Source organism: Oreochromis niloticus, linkage group LG3, assembly GCF_001858045.2.
Source record: "Oreochromis niloticus isolate F11D_XX linkage group LG3, O_niloticus_UMD_NMBU, whole genome shotgun sequence".
NCBI lineage: Eukaryota > Metazoa > Chordata > Actinopteri > Cichliformes > Cichlidae > Oreochromis > Oreochromis niloticus.
The window spans coordinates 44,148,116-44,170,869 of NC_031967.2; the positions used below are offsets into that span (position 1 = coordinate 44,148,116).

The 22,754-nt window shown below is 38.6% G+C and overlaps 1 protein-coding gene and 3 long non-coding RNA genes across 4 annotated transcripts; 2 read left to right on the forward strand and 2 right to left on the reverse strand.

The window, feature by feature from the left end:
- Window positions 1-5,895: 5,895 nt before the first annotated feature.
- LOC112843321 (uncharacterized) lies at window positions 5,896-6,512 on the forward strand. Its single transcript, XR_003215606.1, has 2 exons — window positions 5,896-5,979; window positions 6,059-6,512. It is a non-coding gene; the product is annotated as an uncharacterized LOC112843321 (long non-coding RNA).
- A 5,441-nt stretch (window positions 6,513-11,953) lies between these two features.
- LOC109198908 (uncharacterized) lies at window positions 11,954-13,046 on the forward strand. Its single transcript, XR_002059442.2, has 3 exons — window positions 11,954-12,060; window positions 12,377-12,518; window positions 12,726-13,046. It is a non-coding gene; the product is annotated as an uncharacterized LOC109198908 (long non-coding RNA).
- A 4,089-nt stretch (window positions 13,047-17,135) lies between these two features.
- Window positions 17,136-18,938, reverse strand: LOC102082685 (butyrophilin-like protein 2). Its single transcript, XM_019354220.2, has 4 exons — window positions 18,649-18,938; window positions 18,141-18,479; window positions 17,771-18,046; window positions 17,136-17,676 (listed from the first exon to the last, which is right to left on the reverse strand). Exons 1-4 carry the CDS (start codon window positions 18,899-18,901, stop codon window positions 17,555-17,557), a joined length of 990 nt encoding a protein of 329 aa, XP_019209765.1. The 5' UTR covers window positions 18,902-18,938; the 3' UTR covers window positions 17,136-17,554.
- A 1,742-nt stretch (window positions 18,939-20,680) lies between these two features.
- Window positions 20,681-22,106, reverse strand: LOC109198907 (uncharacterized). Its single transcript, XR_002059441.2, has 2 exons — window positions 21,736-22,106; window positions 20,681-20,833 (listed from the first exon to the last, which is right to left on the reverse strand). It is a non-coding gene; the product is annotated as an uncharacterized LOC109198907 (long non-coding RNA).
- Between the last annotated feature and the right edge of the window lie 648 nt (window positions 22,107-22,754).

Here is a 22,754-nt window from a genome sequence, read left to right on the forward strand (position 1 = left end):
CTCTTCCGTCTCATTCGGTTTACAGGAAATCCAGACGTTTACGGTAAACCTCACAGCAAACATGAAGCTGTTTGAGGAAGCAGATCGCCAGGATCCAATAGTTTTGTTTGCAAAGTTACACGTGTCACAACAACAGCCTGAAAGACTAAATATAACAACAGAAACAGGGACTGAAACACATCTACCATATGTTTAATATTAAACGTATATTAACTCAAATTCAAAAACTGATTCTTTTTTTGTGCATTATTTTAAATCCCCCGTTTTGCAAACACATTCTGACTCTGCAACCACGAAGTTGCCGTTGTATCTTGACGACACAGCACTAAATTACGATGAGAAAACAGTCCAGCTCATTTTCACACAAAGTGTCATAAAAGAAAACCCAGAGTGGAAGATCAGAGGATCTAAACAGGAAATATTTCTTACAGAAGTCTTCAGTCAGAGTGGCTGCTGTCAGACTCTGGAGGATCTGCTTGGAAACATCAAGCAGTGAAACTGATGGATTTCCTCCTTCAATACAAAACTGTGAAGTTCAGCCTGGAGAAGAAAAAACTCCTCTGCCTCACTGTCAGCGTGTTTAATGAATATTTATTTAATCTCAGTGTTTGACTTTTATTAATATTCACTCCGAACTGGTTAAGGTTCACTTAAATCTTTCAGTGACCTCAAAGCTTCTCTGATGGACAAATTAAAGGGTTAAAATCCTCCCTGATCACTGCTGACTGAACTGAAATGGATCGTTCCCAAACCTCAGCAGGGTGGAAGGTTTTTCCAGCAACTGCCACAGATCAGAGCGTTTAATAAATTTAAGTTAGACATTTGTGACACATGTGATGCAGTCAGAATCTTTTTGTTGTTCTTTAATCAAGTTTTTGCTTAGTTGCACCAATTCAAAGCCAAACCTCTGGAAATAGAGGACTGTGGATATAAATGTCAGCAATTCCTCTGCAGTATCCTGTCAGTTTTTGATGCAGTGCTCCCTGAGAGCCAGATCATCCCTGCATTCAGTGCTAGTCTCCAGCTTTGTGTGCAGATTTTTCTGCTTCCACTTTAAATCATGTAAAAACTTCCCTGTGTGGCAGCAGGAGGTGTGGATGCAATAAATAAATACTCTTCACAATTTAATAGACAAGGCCACCCTGGGAATTTCAGCCAGAGAGTCCTGGATAGAAGTAATACTAATTACCAGGAAGACATTCAGATACGTTATACACAATACAGAGATGCGGTTCAAAGACAAAACAGATTGACAATTTATTAAAAAATTATTTAAAACAGCATAAAGCACAAGCAATATACAAATATTCTAAAACGTATTCAGAGCCGAGGCTTACAGTGGGTGAACAGGGATGCCACACACAGAAACAATTAAAAAAGAAAAGAAAACTCACCAAAACACAAGTGCAGCACACTGTCACATGCTGACATTAATGAACTAAAAACACAGGTGTGTAATACTCAAAGTATCTCACCATCAAGGCACCCCTGTCTCCTCCACATCAGGCCCCCCGCATCTGAATAAAAGAAACAAAGAAAATTATAATATATTAAAAAAAAAACTAATATGCACACGCTGGGGTTAGCCCAACTGCAGGAACACACTGGTGATCCGTAGCTAGAAAAAGGGCCTCCTACCAGGTGTAACAAAAACCAAATTAAAACTCAAAACAACAGAGAGCCAGACATACAAACTAAATAAAACCTTAAATCTGGAGCAGACGGAGTCGCCGTATTACTCCAAATTGCTGTTAGCCCGACTACTCTAATTTAATAATTAAGTCAGTGCATGCACGCCTGACTCCCATAAGTGGTTCCAGATTAAATGGCGTCGCAGATTAACATGTGTTGTTTGAACAGTTGTTTGAACAGATGTGTGGTCAAACAACACATGTTAATCTGCGACGCCATTTAACTTGCTTTTCAGGAGCCGCTACCGACAAAACAGCCAAGTTCTGTTTAATGCCTTTACTGACTTTTATTTACAGTGATCCATAAAGAAGTACAACACTTTTTTCACTTATGTATCTCTAAATTCTCTCCAGTTTATCTCCTGCTTTGGTTTGGCATCGAAGAGGTAAAGTGCAAGTATTTGCACTTTAATAACTGCGGCTATATTTGTGTCAATGTACTTTGGGTGTTTGTTTGTTTTTTAATTAGAGTACCAAAGTGATTTAATCTGAATGTCTCCTGATCAAAGCTGGTTGTTTCTGTTCCTGCGTGGAGGGGGTTCACTCTGGATTTTCATCCTCTGCTTCAGTTTCATTAACAGTAAACAAATCTGTTACTATCACACTCTCCTTTGAGTTCATTTTGTGGTTAACAGATAACTAAATGCTTAGTATGTGTAAATTAAATCTAAATAAAACATTTTAACAAAACTCATTATTTCCTCCTGCTGTCTGTGAAACGTGTCGTTTTTCAGCAAATCAGTTTTTCTGAAATGTTTTCGTGTGCCAACAACAACACACAGCAGCAGGTTACAGCAGGTTGTACTTCCTGAATCTTTGATTCCGATAAGCTACAGTTAAACGGGAACAGCAGGGAGACTTGTTTCATTAGGCAACAGACTGCAGACTTATTCACATCTATTTTTCATTTCACATCCTGGGTTTCATGGAGTCATTTCTCACTTTCACACTGTGGATTTTCATTCTTTGCTCTGCTTCAGTTACATGTAAATAAATGTGTTTAACCTTTATTTTAACCTGAGCAACACATAAAAACCTGTTTCGTCCTTTCCAATGCAACTTAAATATCAGACGTCTCATTCTCCAGTATACTATACTTATACTGCATCAACCTCCTATCACCCAAACTCTTTTGCATGCATTTTTAATTTCTCTTTGATCTTTGGACATATTGGTGCCCGATGAATGTAAAAACAAAGAATTAACAGATTTTTTTTTTTTAACCTTATTTGTATTCCTAAGAAAAATGAGAGCCACATATAAGGGTATTTCTTTAAATTTTTGATAAAACAGTATAATGTCCTCGTAAGTGGGTATCAGGCCCTTGAGAATTTTGGTCTAGATAACCCAAATCGTGATGTCCATATGTGGACGCCAGGTCCTAGGAGAATAATGTGTTTCTCATATTGATGTTAAAGGATCAGTTCTGTTAAATGTTCTGTCTCTGCAGCAGCAAATCAAATCAGAGTTTAAAGCTCAAAACAAGAAAATGGACAAAATCATTTTCAGTGTTTATGTGTGAAAAATAGGTTTTTTTTTTCCAGAGAAAAAAGATTGTAGTTATTCATTTTTGCATGCTGAAAATGTTCTAACATGACTGTTTTTATGGCTCACATATAAGTTATAAACCAGCTAATTCTTTTATATTGTTTTTAAAACCTTTAATAAGATGGTGTGTCCAACTTCACTGTCCTTTCACACTGAGTGTCGAACACTGCATGTAAATATTAGAACTCTCTCTGCAGAAACCACAAAAAGAGGAAGAAAAGTAAAAGAAGAACAACGTTGCTCTAAAAGGCAATCTGATCACGTGTCTTCATCTGATTATTTAATCAAATAATATTTGGTAATTCTTCTGATGACATCAACACTGTTTCCCACATATATGAATACAGATGTGCTCTGGACATAAAATGTTTGAGCAATGGGGACCCCCCCCCCCAAAAAAAAAAACAAAACATCTGCATCTGGAACAAAGACAACCAGAGTGATCAATGGTGGCATGCCAGAAAACTTTGAATGCATGACTTTGTTTTACTGTTCTGATGTTGTATAAAGCTGTGAGTGTGTCTGCTCCTCTCTGTCTCCTCAACAGGATCATTTGTAGTGGATGTGACACAGAGCTCCTATCAGGCAGAGGAGAACCACGACATCACACTGGAGTGGACGTTCACCACCAAACCAGACACGCCCATCTCAGCACTGAGGATCCTCTGTAGCCTGAATAATGACTTAACTCTGTATTATCTCCTTGATGGTGTCGAGTTCTCAGAAGTTCAGGATGAAGAGTTTTCAGGACGAGTCCAGAGTGACAAAGACGCCCTCAGAGAAGGACGAATCAGACTCCAGCTGTCCAGACTCAGGACTGAGGACTCGGGTCTGTACCTGTGTGAGGTGGACACAGGTTATGGCCGCGGCTCCAACAGCTGCAGAGTCACCGTCTCTGGTAAGACAATTCATTTATACACATGTGATCACTGTGAGCTGTTAAAGTAGATCAAGGTTGGATCCTGAGATTGGTGTGAAAATCTAACATTACATTTTTGAAAGAGTTAAAAAAAAGTTACATAAAAGTTACTATTTTATTTTATACCAGGATCAAAGTCTGGGGAAATAGAAACAACTCTGCAACCTGGAAACATCATACCACCAGATCTGAACAAAGAGACCACAACCACAGGTGAAAATAAAACACACAACAAATAAACAAATTAAGTGTTTAATAATTACACCAATGATAAGCTCATTCACTTTGTACAGTACAGATAAGGCAGGTGATCTGTGCCAAAATTCAGAGCTGCATTATCTTTAAAAATACATCAAACAGAATAAAATCCATCCATAAACACATCCTGAGCTTCTGATCATCACAAATGTGTAAATAAGTCTGGGGTTCCCTTTCAGAATAAAACCAATTATTCCCTTATTCCACTTCCTGTCTTTAAAATCTGCCATTTTCATCGTTAACACTGAATTATGTTTTTAATGTTGGTGTAACTGTTGAATTTCTTTATTCAGTATGGGGAGCAATTATCATTGCTTCATAACTCTTTATGACCGGGTGGTTATGCGTAACTATTTTTAAAGCCAGGTAGAAGTGCAACCACATATTGCAGGAACTGAACTTACATCTTACGCATTGAGCTTGAACCAGGTGACGCTTTCCTTCCACATAGACATCAGTGCGAATCATCACATGTCCACCATTACTTGCCCCAAACCAGAAGTGATCTAATTTTCATGGAAAATGTAGTTTGTTTGTTTTTTCACAATAGGGTATGTACAAAGACATGCTGGTGTTTTTAAAATGAATTTTTGAGTTTATGCCTTTCTGTATAGTTTCTGGGATGTTTAGAACTCAAATTACACTGTTGGAAATAGTTTATTTTGATGCATATGCTGTTTTTTTTGGCAAATTTGCATTATGATATTTATTTTTGTTTTTCTTGCATTATATAAAAATTGGTGTATTTCAAAAATAAAACTGTAAAGAAACACAAAATAAATTTCCTGTGGTTGGAAACTACTATGTGCAACTTTTTTGCATTTACAGTTTTGAGGGATAAGCCTCTTAAATTTCTCTAACTAGAAATATGTGTAAAAAAACAAAAACGATTTTGAATTTTTTTTGTAGTTTTTTGCACCTTTTTGCAATTTATGTTGTTACTATGGACATAATGCATACATATTATTAAAATTGGTATATAATGGTTGTATAAGATAAGATAAGATAAGATAAGATGGCCCTTATTAGTCCCACAGGTGGGAAATTTGTTTTGTTACAGCAAAAGTGCAAAGTTATGTAGCAGAAATTAGAAAACACTGGAATGCAATAAAATAAAATAAAATAAAATAAAATAAAATACTATGTACAATAGAATAAAATAGAAATACAAATACTATATACAACTATTGATGTATAGCAAATTAAAATGCTCCCAAAAATGGCACTACAGCATGTAAAAATATAAAGATAAGCTCTTGCAGACTTGGTTCTATGGTAGGTCTTAAAGTGTTAAAGACATCAGTTCTGTGTGAAAACTGAAATGAAAGATTTGTTTTTTTATTTTTCTTGATTTTTGGCCAAATTTCAAAGATTTGAAAATGCTCAAACTTTTCTTTTGCATCGTTTCTGTTTGGCTGGTTTTTGGTCCATTTGTGTTGACCTTGTTTATTTCTTTTTCTGCATCAGCAGATCGATCCAAGGTTGCTGTGGTCACCTTATTATTAGTTGCGCTGTCACTGTTTTTGTTGCATATTTCTCTCGACGCATTTTTACAAACCAAAAGTAAGAAACAAACAAACAAACACAAACATGTTGTTGCTTGTTGCTGTCAGACTGATTCATTAGTTTCTACTTCTTTCAGCCGAAGCCTTCCTGTATCTTCCAAGTCAAGTTGAGGATTCAAACCATCAACCACAGGGAGACACTCGGGCCCAGCAGCACTGAGATCATCATAAGATCACTTTTACAAAGTATGTGTCTGATTTGAACTTTGACCCCAGCTGAAGACTTGAGCCTCTTCCAGTTTATTTGGTAACATCAAGCAGTGAAACTAACTGATTTCCTCCTTCAATGCAAAAATCTAGTCTCAGTGTGGAACTTTCATTAAGAATAACATTGAACTGAGAAGAGAACTAAATCTTTCAGTGAGACCTCAAAGTGTGTCTGATGGACAATTTAAAGGATTAAAATCCTCCCTGATCATCGCTGTGTTGGACTGACATGGATCGTTCCATGTTTCCCAGCAGCCACTACAGATGAGGGTGGAAAGATGGAAATAAAACATCACCTGAAAACTGTGTTGGAGACACAGAAGACTGGAAAAGCACCAGCAGGTTTTGAAGTAACAGAAACTGAATTTATGGAGCTCCTATGGAGAACTCCTTTGTTTTGTTGACCTCACTGTATGAAAGCAGACTTTGTTACCACAGCTGATGAGCTCTGATTGTTTTTTGTTTACTTTCTTTCATCTTTAATGTCTCAGAGGAGCTGAGCTATAAGCTGATTACTTTAAACACCTCAGAGTCCTCCTTTACTTGATTAATAATCTGAGCATGTTTTCTCCAAAAGGTGATGATTTATACTTTAGATTTGGGGATTTTTAAAACCTACAACTAATTCTTTAAGTTCAATGTTAAACTTCCTTCTGATCAGGACTCGATGATCAGTCTGTAAATTTTAGTCTGGTTTGTGATTGTGTCCTCAATTTAAGAGTGTTGAGAATTAGTTCAATTCAATTCAATTAGGAGTGTAAAACTTAACTGTTCCAACTGTTTTATTTGTTCATTTTTATTAAATATTCAGCTCATTTTTAAGTCTTGAAGTCTCACATTTACACATACAGCAGATTGTTCAGTGTGTTGCCGACCAGACATAATGAGGAACCTTAATGCTCCATCTTCAACATGGGTCACTCTAATTAAGTATAGATGCGTCTTTCACTACCAGATGTAAGATTACAGAAATTATAAAATGAAATGAGAGATGATTAAAGCTTCAGTTGTTTTATTAGAGATGAAATTTTAAGTTTCACTTTAATTTGACTCATCATTTCAGACCAGAGCTGGACACTAGAGGCCACTGTCAGATTTCTGTTTTAGACCAGTAAACATTGTCTTTTTTTTTTTTTTTTTTTTAACCTGTCCCGTTTGGCTCTTTTGCCATCAGAATTATTGTCTAAAGGCGAAGAGAGATGCCCAACGGATTTACTTTACCAAATGGACCATCCCAGCCTTGCCGTAATGGTCCATCTGATTCACCTTTTATTGTTTATTTTATTTTCACTTGCTGAATACGGGACAGACTTGACTGGTGGAAAGAAAGGGGAGAAAGAAAGAGGGAAAGAAAAAAAAAAACCTGAGAAGAGGGACGGGGAAAAAGGGACCAGTAAACCAGTAAACATTGTCACCGACTTGTTCCACACATGATTATGAGTCTCTGCTTCCCACAAACACGTCTCTGCAGCCTCTGTGACTGCTGGAGTCAGTGGGAGCTTTTATTGTGAATGTCCTGCAGGCCTGTAGGGGGCGACAAACAGGCTTTAAAACTGTTTTAAAACTTTCAGCCGAGTGTTTGGCCATCACCATCAACAGATATAGCAGCTGCCTGTCAATCACTAGTTAAGCCCGCCCTAAAGCAGGCGTGTCCTCATGTTCTATCGTTACCAACTGAAGGTCATGTTGTATCAAATGCTCCTTGTATCTGTTACTCATCTGGAAAATAAATTACCAGACAGAAACGAAACCAAGAATAAAAAATACAGAGAAAAGGACTGTTCTCTCTTTCTTGGCGTCGAGTCCTCAAAATCTAAAGTTTGTAGAGTTCTTGGATGAAGTGATGTCTCTGTCATCGAAGTTTGACCTAAACTTGATGACAGAGGTTTAATTTTGACAAAAATTTGAGTTTGCATTCATAAACACTCTGCAATCATTGAGTTTGCTCTGCTCCGCAGCTTCGAAGTGGAACATCTGTATCTGCTGTTGTCTTCCTCCGACATGTTCAGGATCTTCAGTGAAATGTTTCCGTGTTTCATGTTGGAAGTTTCTTTGTGATTCTTCCAAAGAACAGAACATAGTTCAGTCCAGCATTTTTCACCAGCATTAAAACACCTTTGGGAAATTCCCTCCACCAAAGCTTTTAGCAGCCTTTTTCTCCCCTGAATGTTTCACTTCTAACACAGCGTATGTTCAATGCCATAATATTTGCTGTATCAAAAAAAAAAAAAAAAAGTTGAATAGGTTTAATAATACTAATGATTCAGTGGTTAGTAAGTGCCTCAAAGCAAGAAGGTCCTGGGTTCAAACATATGCTGCTGTAACTTTTTCATTCCTGATAAATGCCAACAACATCAACTCTTTTCCAGTCTCACTGACCCTCACACAGCACGTTTAATACTAACCTGCTGACTGTGCAGAGCTTTCCCTCTCAATCTGTTACTGTCAGTCTGTGTTGTGTTTGTAACCTCTTTATATTTTTATAGATTTACAGTTTTATGATCTTCGTCTCGCTGCTGTCAGCTGTCATATCCTTGTCTGTGATTGGTCAGATGCTGCCAGCTACTGCCTCCTCCATGTAAATGTGTTTGCAGCTACATTGACATCAGTGACCAGCTTAATGTCACTTCTCATCATCATTACTGACGTCAGGTTAAGTGAAGCCAGAAAACAAGAAGATGACTGAGGAAGTGTAACTCTGACTTGAGTCTCGGTGCTTTTCTGTTCCCTGTGTTTGTTCAATGTTTTGGGTTTTTGCTTGTATGGTTCAAATAAGTGAATTTTCCAAAGATTCAGACTTGATGACAGCCTAACATTCACCATCACTGCATGCAGGAGGAGATTATTGGTGCCATCCATCCATCCATCCATCCATCTTCATCCGCTTTATCCGAAGTCGGGTCGCGGGGGCAGCAGCCTAAGCAGAGAAGCCCAGACCTCCCTCTCCCCAGCCACCTCCTCCAGCTCATCCGGGGGAACACCAAGGCGTTCCCAGGCCAGCCGAGAGATATAATCTCTCCAGCGCGTCCTGGGTCTGCCCCGGGGCCTCCTCCCGGTGGGACATGCCCGGAACACCTCACCCAGGAGGCGCCCAGGGGGCATCCTTGTCAGATGCCCGAACCACCTCAACTTTATTGGTGCCATTAAAGTAATTAAACTACAGTTTGTTCAGTTTATTTCATTTATAATTTTTAAACCCTTCCTTTAATTTGATGAAGGGGAAACAAATGTTTTTAGATAAAATGGATGAGCTGCTAAAGTCCTCAACTTTAGCTCTCAAACAGGGGCGGATCTAGAAGGGTGGCATGGGGTGGCAAGTGCCACCCTAAAATGATCCCTTGCCACCCCAAGTGCCACCCCAGTTTTGCATATGACAGTGTTGTTTATTAAAATAATATAGCATTAACACTTTGAGCGTAGTTACAGTCAACAGTGAATATAAATGCTAAAACTGAATATATTGCATAGTGTTCTCCCCCTCCACCATTAACAAATGGTTCAGCCCACAGCAGGACCGGCTTTTTTCTTGTTTTCAGTAGCAAGCGATGCTTATGATTGTGCCAGAGCACATTTTGAACAACACCATGGGAATTTTGGATTTTACACAGGTGGATGGATGTTACACTCTGGAAATGGAAGGAAGGTGAGTGTTATTAACCCTCTGTGGTCCACGGACACGCTGCACCTCCAAATCACATGACTGTTTTAAGCTGACATAGCAACAAGCTGCAGCCACACTGAGTCTCTATTTCAGCCCATATTGAAAGTTCGGAGTTCAAAGTTTTTAAATTTTAATTACAGGCCAGTAAATCCAGAGTTATGATAATATATATAAGCCATGCTTTTTTCTAAATACTGTCGCCACGTTTTTGTGTGTGTGTGTTTTAAGCGTTTTCTAAGGACAGCGTGAAAACAGTAAAGAAAGAAAAAAAGCCACCTCTTTCCTATCGGTGGAAAAATGCCCCATGTCGACCAATTAAAAAAAAAAAGTCAACACGTGGGATTTGGTTGTTTAGGGAGAGGGGAGAGTTTTGGGAGTGACGGTAACGGCAGCAAGACAGAGCGAGCGAGTGAGAGAGTTTTTAGATGTGGGAGATTTGTGACCTTTAGTGTGGAGTGTATACTTAGTGTGTTGTGCTGTGTAGTTGTTCTGTTGTGTAGTCGTTTTGTTTTGTGTGTCAGTGAGGGCACTAATGAATGTCACTAAGGCACATTGCAATGTAAACACTGTCACTAAGTAGAAAACCTGCGGAGTGATACACCTCCTGTTGTCAGGCCTGCAGGTTTATCCCTGTGCTGCTCTCCTCTGTCTTTTGGTGGACAAACTTTTTTTTTACTGGCACACATCATTTGTGGGGCCTCTTATTGCGAAACCTGATTGTTCTCTCATTTTAGTTTTAGTAATATTTTTAAATGGTTGTACAAAATGAAAAAAATGGCAGGTGTATTGGCTGCATTTTTAGATAAATAGTTGTATATGTTTACAAAATGTACAATTTATATTTGCATTTCAAGTTATAAAAATTTACTCAACATGTCTGTGGGGGTTTTTTTACAGTAAAAAATACTACTAGGATTTTAAGTTCTTTGTGTGATTTCAGATCAGTAATACTAATGCAGTATGTCAGTGAAAAAAAACAACTAAATTCAGTTGAGCTGGAAAGAATGATACCAAACAAGGTAAGGGGGAAAAAATAAAATGAAACAATTTGAGGGTGAAATACAAACGTAAACTCAAAAGGAGTCAAAAATGGCCGCTTGTATTTCAGACCTCAGTGGGTTCATCCAACAAATCATGAAAAATTAGGTTTAAATTTCTGTTCATGACAGTGCAGATTTCTGACATTTTGTGTAATTTAAGCTGTAACAATGTGATTGTTTTCTAACAAAAAACAGTGTGAAACTTAAGTTAGACTTGTGTTTGTAAATGAACCGCCCCATGTTGTGTAGCTTTCTGGATTTCATACTTATTGGGCTACATATTTATTTATTATACAGGCTATACAATACATAAGATCAAAACTCACATGTTTTATGTAACTAAAGTGTGTAATTATGTGGGCTACAGACAATAATTAAGCTATAGACTATATTTATATGAAAAACGTGTATACTTACTGCATTTGAATCATTTTAACCATATGTAACCACCTGCATGTGTTTGGGGGGAAAAAAAGGCTTTGATTTTGCCACCCCATATGATTTCTTTGCCACCCTCATGCCACCCTAAAAAAATTTCTCTAGATCCGCCCCTGTTCTCAAAGCTAATTTTACTGGAAACTTAGTCACACATTTACTCAGTAACCAATAGCAGCGCTCTCCTGCACATTCATGTGAACTGAACATTTTGAGGACGATGTTTGTCAGAAAATCAACTTTTGCTTCACTGACTCAGCAGACTGACACTATTCTTTAAATTGCTGTGAATCAAACATGTTCTGGTTTTCAGAGAAAATAACAATCAATATGATCAACAAATGAATCATGATGGATTCAAGGTCTAAGATCAATTTGTTTTATTTTCAGATGTTCACGCAACAACAAAATATTAATATCCAAACAGTTATCCATTTTTTGTAACATGATCCATTAAACTGACTATGCTTTCAGTTCGAGCTACTCACAGTGTTTTAATCAACATAAACATACTAAAAAGCCGAAGTTAAACCATCAAGTGGCTCAAGAATAAGCAAATACCCAGACTCCGCCCAGTCCCACAATTAAACCAATCAAATCCCATTTGCAGTAATGTGGGTGGAGCAGCTCAACAACAAGCTGCAGGTTGGTACCAGAGTCAAAGCTCCATCCTACAGTCATTATGTTCTTGTACTGATCTGTGTCGTGTCTTTAAACTCGCTCTTCTGCTTTCAAGGTAAACAGCTTTAATTTAAAATCACTCTCAGTCACATTAGCAGCTGTGTAGATTACAGACTATCACAGCTGATCAACTACATTTAATCACATGTTAGTAAATTAATTAAATTCACTGTGAACATTTTGTCTTTGCTGTTTGATGTGTCAGTGATGACAGCTGTCAGTGAATCACTTTGACACTGAAAGGAGCTGAAAACGTGATGTTTCTCAGGCAAGTTCTGCACTTTTAGGAATTTTATTTTCAAAAATATTTCTAAAAATATGATTTTCACACTTGTGTGTTGAGATTTCATGGAGTGATTAACTGTATGCAGGCTGATTGTGAAGAGGAGACGTATGCTGACTTCAGTCTTCAGACTGTGGGCTCGTTCTCGTCCATCATCTGAGCAGTCATCATGGACTGGTTTCACTCTGTTTCTCTGTGGACTTTTATTCTCAGCTTGGATTTTGTTAAAGGTAAATAAGTATGTTTTTAACAGACTCTACTTTGAGATCATTTTTAAGAACTATAATGATATAATGAACAGCAACCATGCATGTAAAAGGACATGTTAAACACTGTAGATACGAGCAGAAGTGGAAATCAAACACAAACCATTAGCAGTAGTTTGTGTTTCATCATTTTTCATGTCCACAGTGAAGAGTTTTGCTCTGTTTCTCCAGCAGGACAATCCTGAAACTGTTTCAGTCTCTGTGTTTCCAAACTGAGCTGATAAATGTTTAAATGAATAAAACAGTGCAAGTGGATTCAAGAAAGTACGAGTTGTTTTAAGTTTAACACACAAAACGAAGTATCCGCATGTATCAAGTGAATGGTACTGCCCCCTCGATGGAGCAGCCAGCTGATTGGTTAAATCTTCCAAGAGCTTATTGGTCAGGCAGTAGCTTCAGCTTTTTTGCCCGATTTGATGGCGCTACCACAAAATGCTTTCAGTTTGTTTCTTGTCATTCTTAAAGTAACATCTGTGTTATTAGTTGATGTTAAGCTCCATCTGCAGGAGGGACAGATTCAAAATGTCATCTTAAGAAAAACAATCTTCTTGTTTAATCAGATTTTCTTGAACTTTAATTTGAATTCAAAAAATAAAATCAATAAATAAATGAAGTCAGTTGAAGCTCAGTGCTCAGTGGTTTAGTCTCTGAACTCTTTTTGCTCAGTCTCCTTCTTATGGTGGAGTTATGAACAGACTGAGGCAGATAACTGAGGGAAGTGAGGCCTGAAGCTCTTTGGCTGCTGTTCTGGGTCTTTGTGAGGTCTGTGACCTCTTGGATGAGTCATCGCTTAGCATAATTTTGGTTGACTGCTGGGAAGGTTCACCACTGTTCCATGTTTCATTGTTTGTGGATGATGGCTCTCACTGTGGTTTGCTGCAGTCCTGCAGCTTTAGAAGTGGCTTTATAAGGTTTTCCACACCGAGAGATCTCAATTACTTTGTTTCTCAATTGTTCCTGAATTTCCTTGGATGATTTCTGGGTTTGGAGGATCTTTTGGTCTAGATTTTTTGATTAAGAAAAGGCGTGGCAGCAATCAGGCCTGGGTGTGGCCAGAGAATTTGAACTCAGCTTTCAAAATATGTCTTACACCAAGGTTAATGTATCGTATAAGTGAAGTATAACTGAACTATTCCCCTTAATAATAAACACTATCATTTAGAACTGCATTTTGTGTTTACTTGTGTTACCTCTGTCTCATATTTTTATTTGTTTGATGATGTGAAAGATAAACATGTGATAAACATACAAAAAAATAAGAAATCAGGAAAGAGGCAACCTCTTTAACAACACTTTATAGAAACTTTTCCACAGTAAAAGACACAGAAAATGACCAGATAACTACAATAATAGTACCAGTGTCATTTATTTGCACTGTTTTTGCACTTTGTGTTATTTATTATCTGTAAAATTTAAGTTAAGAACATAGTCTTTTAGGCTTTGAGGCCTGTCATATGTGTCATACAAAACGTATACTAAGGATACATGTGTGTTGTATCAACAGAGGCTGATCACGCTGTCACTTTCTCACTACTCCCTACACAACAGAAGTGACGTATTGATAATGCTGTTACACACAGCTGAGCTGGATCAACAAGTCACTCTTTCAGAACGAAATATCAGAGCACTTTCAACGGGTTTTACAATTATTATTAATACGAACAATAAGAGTTCACTCGGCTCTGCAGCTTCGGGATGAAACATCTGTTTCTGCTGTTGAATTCCTCTTACATGTTTAAGGATTTGTCTGTCAGCAGAAGATAAATTAGCGTCTTCTTCTGTCCAGTAGAAGGACAACACCACCTCTGGCGAAGAAATGTTTAAATGTTAAATGATTAAAGGATTGTGAAGACAAGTCATAAAAAATATCAACATTGGAACTCATTGCTGTGATTAAAAGTGAAAGGAGAGCATTTGCACAATGGTAAGAGTTGTTAAAGATCATCGTGTGATTAATCACAATCTCTTTTTGCGCTAAGTAACTGCAGCTCATCACACAGCAGCCAGCATTTCCTCAGAAATGTCCCAGTGACACTTCCAGGCTTTCCTGATCGTTCTGATGTTAACCGTAAGGATATGTGAAACCGATTTAAGGAGTAAATAAAAAAACGTCCAGCTGTGACAACAGGAACCAAAATGAAACGTCCACACTCTCAGAATGAGTCACAGACGCCTGTTGTGATTTTCAGACCTCATTTAGATAAAAACTTTGAATCTCTGCTGCAGCATTTCTCTTTAAATGACCTTTTTGTTATTTTTTAATTGCTTTCTGTTTCTGTTACCACTTGTACATGAACCAAAATCTCTGTTATTGTAGTGAGTGCTGCTTTTTAATCTTAACCTTTATTCTGTTGCAATAATAAAAATGCGTTAATAATAAAACAAATTCTGTAATTTGCTGAGCAGCGAGGCTTTCTTTAATAAAGCAGCTGCAGTGTGAACAGCTGTGTTCAGCAATAACTTAAATCTTAAATCTCTGCTCACAAACACGATGATCATATTTTCACATCATCAAGTCAAACAAAGGTGGGTCATTACTCTGATTCTGTCACACAGCAAAGAGGAAGTGCTGACAGTGAGTAGTGAGTAAGTTATGTGGGATCCTCGGATGCAGCGGACCAATGATGCCTCCCTGCGTTTACCTGCGAGTACAAAAGGCTGAGGATTCTTCACTCGTGGGGGTCTCTTTGATTTGAACTGTGTAGGCTGTCCCTCCTGCCTCTGCCTTTGTACTTCTGCATTTGAGCCTCTGTTTTTGAGATGATTAATGTGTTTGTTTATTTTAACATATAAAAGTTGTTTTTTTGTTTTTTGTTTTTTGTTTAAATTGCCTCATTGCCTAGTGAGTCATTTCACTAACGGTTTTCAGTTGTGGTAATAAACCTTGTGTTTTTTTATCTGACCCTCCTGTCTCTGGGCTTATTTATGTTACCTCCCCTGTCGCCTATCAGAGCCAGGGCCTAACATTCGATCACAACACAACCATCGTCACTGCTGGAGAGGAGACTGCTTACAGGGAAGAGGTGGCTCAGCTGGTGTCCTGGTGCCTGGAAAATAATCTCTCCTTATATGCTGAGAAGAATAAGGAGATGATTATTGACCTAAGGATGAGGAGAGATCAGCACGCCCCACTATACATCAGCGGGACTCAGGTGGAGAGGGTGAAGACCTTCAAATTCCTCAGCACCCACATCAGTGAGGATCTCACCTGGACCCATTACACAAGTCAGATCATCAAGAAGACTCAACAATGACTCTTCTTCCTAAGGAAGCTGAGAAAATTTGGATTAACTTCCAAACTTCTCAGCAACTTTTACAGATGCACAGTGAGAGTATCCTGACAAACTCCATCATAGTGTGGTGGAACTGCAGCACTCAGGACAGGAAGGCTCTCCAACGTCTTATTAAAACAGCACAACACATCTGTGGAGTGCCCCTCCCACCACTACAGGACATTTACAACACTCGGGTCAGGAAAAGGGCACACAACATCATCAAGGACCACACCCACCCACAGCACACACTGTTCACACTCCTGCCATCTGACAGACGCTACAGGAGTGTGAAAGCAATGACAACCAGACTAAAAACAAGTTTCTATCCACAGGCCGTCAGGCTACTGAATCACCGACTAGTTGTTGAACTATGATTATCTTTGACCTGTAAATTTGCTATTTTGTACATTTATATACAATTTAATACAACTTCATACAATACAAAGATTTTAATATTGCATATTCTGAACATATTATATTATATTATTATTATAATTTATTACCACTGTGACAGTGTTGCAACTACTTACTCTTACTCTGACACATAAGCTACACTTGTTTTACTTTATTTATTATTTTCTGAGTTACATTTATTCTTTATTGTAGTTAGTTGATTATTTAGTTGTATGAAGGGAACTCGTAAAGTAAGAATTTCATTGTCATGTGTAACCATTTGTGTTTTGTGGTGTATATGACAATAAACTTGTTGAACCTGGAATCAACATCTTCATGGGAAAAACTCATCACCTTGCTCCTTCTTCTTTAACAAGGGGACTAATCAGATTTCTTGGATTTTTCCTCACATCTGCTATGAAGTAGCTCCTCACTGAGTGTGGCCAAACTGAACATTCTCACAGTTATGTGCCAACAGAACTTCTAAAGACAACAAAGACAATAAGTAGCGTTCAAGAAACATTCCTTCTTTAAAAGGATGGAAACTGCATTAAAGCAATGTTGTTGTTTTTTTCAATTACAGAAACAAGATGTAAAAATTCTTTGCTCAGTCGTCGATCTTGCTGTTGTTTTGTGTCCTAAATGAATCTAAACTACTGGTCACATTTGTCCAAAACTCAGACTTTAATATAGAGAAAACTACCATTGACTGTCACATAGAGACAAGTTTTCATCAGTATTCAAAGGTTTGATCTGAAGTTTATTACACAAAGATGTTTTACTGCTTAAGTATAATTGAGTTGTTAAGAGTACAAAGCTCTTTATGTTATCGACACATGGATGTAGAAAAACATGTGAATGTTATATAGAAGTAAGTTTTACTTTCAGAGTCGTGTCAGTTATGTGAGTTTATATTTGATTAATTTCAGTATTAAGAGCAGCTACATGTATCCACTGTAATTCCAACCAGGTTAGAGGTGGTTTGCTTTAAGTACAGCTGGGTATTGCTCTAAGATCCACTGTAGATTTATAGTAGCTTTGAATCACTTATGCAAGAGTGAATTTGCACTTTTAATATGCTTGCACTGGGAGACCACGTGAAGTACATGTAAAATGGAGGAACATTGATGTGTGAACACATTAATTTTTCTGCTTATGACTTTGAAAGAATGACATATGTGAACTGTAAGGACACTGAGACTGAGCAAGAGAAATACACACATCAATATTGCTGAAAGTTGAATAAGAGATACAAGCTGGAACCACCTTGTGGCACCACTGGGGCCTGTAACACTTAGTGCATCTTCTACATGTAAAGAGATGAAAACAGATTTAAAACCTACCAGTTTTAGTTTTTAGTAATTGAAAGCAAACTATCCACACAGCCAGGAAACAAAAAAAACCCATAATGATGACAACGTGAAGAAGAGGAATGAATGAGTCCAGGATGACACCTTAACAGATAAAACATACATGGGATTAACAGAAAAGTAGTTCTTACTTGTTCCAGAAAAGTGATAAATAAAATATGTTGTTAGTGATTTGTACCGTGCACGTGTGTCTCTCTGCTCTGGTTGGTGTTCCTCTGTTGGACTCTGCAGGTGATGTTGTTGCTGTGTCTCTTCTCCACAGTCACTCTGCTGCTGACAGTATAGAGGTCATCAGGACCTCTGAGGGTCTCTGTAGGTCCAGCAGAGAGGAGGTTTCCCTCACCGTCCAACCACAGCAGCTCAGGCTCTGGATACCAGCCTGCAGACTCACACTGTAACACCACCCTGCTGCTGACATTTGACATCACCTTTATGACGGGTGTAGATGCTGACCCTGATAAGGGGAAAGAAGGCATTGTAAACTCTTTCCACTGATCATACAGCTTCTTTATATTTTAAATCAGGTTTGTTTAAATGTTTTGACTCACCAACAGTGAGAACAATGGAAGCTTCTTCACGTATCCAGGGAATGGAGCATCTGTACGTTCCTTCATCAGAGAGTTTCACTTTGAATATTTTAAGGGAGACGTTCCCTTTGATCAGTTCATCCTCAAAGACTCGAGTACGAAAGTGATAAGATGGATGTTGGTTCTCAAACACCAGCTGTCCATCAAAATGAAGGTGGACAACATTTGGGTCCAGACCAGGTTTGATCCAGTTCACAGTCTCAGAGTTAGTATCAACAGCAAGTTTAAGCTGACATGGAAGAACAACATCATCACCCATCATGGCTACAACCTGAGATGGGCACACCAGATGAGATTTTCCTGCAAGGTAACATAAGAAACAGTAGAAGTAGATGATATTGTTGCATGAATATTCTTTGTTCCAAAACAACAACAACAACAAAAGTTGCTGTTGTTGTTTTGCTTCAAACTGCATATGATGAGGGTGAAATTATGAAATAGTTTGTTTCTGAATGTGAGTCATTATTACCTGGAACATGTTTGTGTGTCTCTCTGCTCTGGTTGGTGTTCCTCTGTTGGACTCTGCAGGTGATGTTGTTGCTGTGTCTCTTCTCCACAGTCACTCTGCTGCTGACAGTATAGAGGTCATCAGGACCTCTGAGGGTCTCTGTAGGTCCAGCAGAGAGGAGCTTTCCCTCAGCGTCCAACCACAGCAGCTCAGGCTCTGGATACCAGCCTGCAGACTCACACTGTAACACCACCCCGCTGCTGACATTTGACATCACCTTTATGACGGGTGTAGATGCTGACCCTGATGAACAAGACAAGAGGAGGACAAACGAAAAACAGAACAAAAAGTGACCATAAAAACATTGTACAGTATAAGTAAATGTTTCAACAGACCTTTGAAGCAGTATGAAATAAAGTATTTGGAAAGATGTCGTTAACATAAAGAATTATGTTTTGATTTTACACATGGAAGTCTCTACTTGTTTCAGTAACTGATAAAAAAAAATCTATATTTGTATGATAAATGTGTTACCAAGGTTACTTTATTTTGCTTTCAAACCGTTCCTCTGCTACTGCACACAGTCTTCTTCAGTCTTTTTCTCCTTTAAGTACCAAAATTGGAATTCATTTGGAAAACAGAAAAGCCAGGCTCTTTTACACTTGTCAGAGTTCAAAACTATTCTTTCATAAATGATATGCATGCTTATTTTTGAACACACAATATTTGTCACTCAACACAGATGGCTTCAAAGTACATCTTCCTGCATATCTATACTCTGACACAGGGGAAAAAACAAATAAACTGATAATTGTTAAGCATATGATTAAAATTCAGCAGCAAGTGAAAAAATATTTATATCAGGCTTTGCTACAATATCGTTTTTCACACCAGCAGATGCGAGATTTTTATCATCCAAACTTTTATCATGTGCTTTGGAGACCTGGGGGATGAACTCAGAAAGATTTGTCAAAGTGCTTACACTTTTTTCATCTGATTTCACATTAAAATATATATTTGGAAACTTAAATCTGTGTCAGACACGTACACAAAAACAAACAAACATCGTTCAGTAATGTGAGAAAATTATGCATCCATGGCTTGGCAGGCGTATCCATCTTCAAGTCTGCCAAGCCAGTCTGAATTCCACCTGATGCAACTAGTGCCGGTGCATTATGAACATCTTTAAGGACCAACATGATGTTTGTAATGGACTAAACATCCAGAGGCTGCATCTCAGTGAGGGGCAAGAATAAAATCAGCCCAGAGTGGAGAGTTTGTGTCTCTGGCCCTTGTTCACCAGTGAGGGGAGAGGAGAATGGGAGCTCGATAGATGGATTTGGGCCACAGCTGCAGTAATGTGGACGCTGTGTTAGTCTGTCATGGTGAAGAGAGGTGTGCATCTGTGGTCTCGAGCTTTTGTAGTGACTGAAAGAATAAGATGGAAATGAGGTTTATCCAAAAGGCGGCTGCCCTCTTCCATAGAGACAGGATGAGGACTTCAGCCATTACAGAGGGACTCAGAGTAGAGCTGCTACTACTCCACATTGAAAGGAGCCAGTTGAGGCGGTTCCTTGGGTGAAGTGTTCCGGGCAGGTCCTACCAGGAGGAGGCCCCAGGATTGACATGTTGGAGAGATTAAGTCTCTCGCCTAGCCAGGGAACGCTCTGGTGTTCCCACCAATAAGCTGGAGGTGGTGGCCGGGAAGAGGGATATCTGTGCTTCTTTGCTTAGGCTGCTGCTGGACGGATTGGATGTTTCATCAAAAGACTCTTGAAATGCACTATTTTTGTTTAGTATGTATCCAGAAAACCACAATTATAAAAATAAAAAGAAAGAAAAAAAAATAAGAGAAAACTACACTTACCTACAATAAGGTGAACGTATGACCTTTGACCCAGCTGTGGAATGAGGCACCTGTACGGTCCTTCATCAGATAGCTTTACTTTGAAGAGAGTGAGTGAGACGTCTCCATGCTTTAGTTTATCAAAGGACAGTGAGGTTCTTCCCACGTATGACGGCTGTTTCAATTCCAGATTTTCTTCAAGTTTTCCCCTCACATATATAAATCCTGGTGTCAGGTCAGTTCTCGCCCACTCCAGCTGCAGGTTTGAAGTGTCCACGGGAGATTTCAGGAAACAGGGTAAAACAACGTCATCACCCAGCAGAGCCACTATTTGCTTTGTTGGAGCTTCCTGAGAATAACCTGCAAAGAAACATATGTTTTTAATGATTGCATTGGGAACCATCTGAATGGCTGTGCCCACGATTAAAACTGTTTAGTTTGTGTCCAAAATAATCACTAAATTTATTTGTGTAAAGACTCTGAATTGTCGTCTGTATCCTTCTACAACTTTTTGGAGCATCATTTTACTAACTTTGAAAAGTAAGAATAAATAATAAAAAATAAGTAATAATATTACATGTGTCTTTACATTGCTGCATTCATCTTTCTTTGACCTGATTCGTTTCCCAGTTCCCGCTGTCAAAACTTTCTTTTTTTTTGCCTATCCTGTCCGGCACTGTTGCAATCAGAAGTGGATCATTACAGCTTTTGTTCAGTCTTTATTAATTATTTATTTATTTTTTTCAGTTAATAGGATCGAAACGAACAGGACTGGGGGACGGAAAAAAGAAAAAGACGAAGAAAAGAGAAGTTGGGAAGAAGATCAACAGAACCCGGAAACTGTATCTACAAACAGCGCATAGCTAAAAGGACAGTTTGTTCTACAAAAGCAAAGAAGCACATGTTTTGAGCATGATAAAGACTACAGATACTTATTTTATAGTTTGAAAGGAGCCACATGTGTTACTCTTCCCATGGTTTTGCTTTCTGTAGCTGGTCTTTAAAATGGATGCTCGTTTATTGTATTTTTATTCTAATATGCGGGTTTGATGCTTCCATGGTTTGGTGGATGACGCGATGCTCTGACATTTCAGAGTTTGTTGAATTGGTTGAAACCGAGTTTTCACTTTAAGAATAAACAATTTCATGCAAGAAAGTTACACGACTGCAATCCGGTACCTACTCCTACCCAACCTCCACCAACTGTGGTTAAACCGCAACAGAAACAAATAAGAATCTGTAAAAAGAAGAAATGTATTTACCTTTAACAAAATCCATGCAGAGGACAAAAGTCCACAGTGAGAAAGTGCTTAAGGTGTCCATGTTAAACGCGTTATAAATCCATAATAGAAGAGAACAATGTTGTGTGGTTTGCAGAAGAGATGAGTCAGCAGACTTTTATGGTCCATGTAAAGTTTGTGCGCATGACCTCCTGCTTCCGATGTTATCGATCCATTTAATGGACGTGGTTCTGACAGGCTCTGCTGCATGTGCTAGTAGGCTAGAAGTGCATATCTTTTATTCTGATTCCCGATAAAAAACAACACGCTTAGAACTTGACCTGCGGCAAAACGCAGAAGCGTTATTTCCTCGTTTTATTTTTATTGGCTCCTTTCAGGCCATCTGGTCCGAGGACATTAAATGTGTGTCTAAGCTTCACTCTTATTGACTATATATGAGTATATCAGCTGTGTTGGATCAAGGGCACATCTAAAACCTGCAGGACACCGGCCCTCGAGGCCTGGAGTTGGGGACCCCTGATGTAATCCCACCAATTAATTCCACTTGTGTTTGTAGTTAATGCTTGCTTCAACACCTTCCGCTATGTTTTGAAATGAACTAAATCTTTAAAAAGAAATATTCAAACTACTTTTTTTTAGTAGGAAACTTCTTCTGCTTGCCTTCAAAAGTCTAATCAATATATACAAATTTTACACACACACACACACACACAGACATACACATACTCTATTATACACACATGCACTATTCTTTCACTCACCCTAGTGACCCACAGAAAGACGAAGACACATGTGCACACATTGACCCTCCCTCTCCTGTAGTGTCAGAAAGCAAATGCCACCCAGAACCATCAGCAAATCAGGACGAAGCCAAAGTGCACCACAAACCTGTGGAGCCCTGTCCCAGGCAGGGTGTGTGAAACAGGGGTGTAGGAAGATGTCCCCCCTCCCTGCCTCCCCACTCAATGTCGAAGCTGTTATGTTGGGTTTGTGTGTTGTGGACTGAGTTTACTGGGTGAGTATGAACGTGTGAAAACTAG

Coding starts and splice junctions, on each gene's coding strand:
- LOC102082685 (XM_019354220.2), bottom strand. CDS start 18,901: ATGTCAAATGTCAGCAGCGGGGTGGTGTTACAGTGTGAGTCTGCAGGC. Junction 18,480..18,648: donor GACACACAAACATGTTCCAG/GTAATAATGACT, acceptor GTTACCTTGCAG/GAAAATCTCATCTGGTGTGC. Junction 17,677..17,770: donor CAGAGAGACACACGTGCACG/GTACAAATCACT, acceptor TTATCTGTTAAG/GTGTCATCCTGGACTCATTC.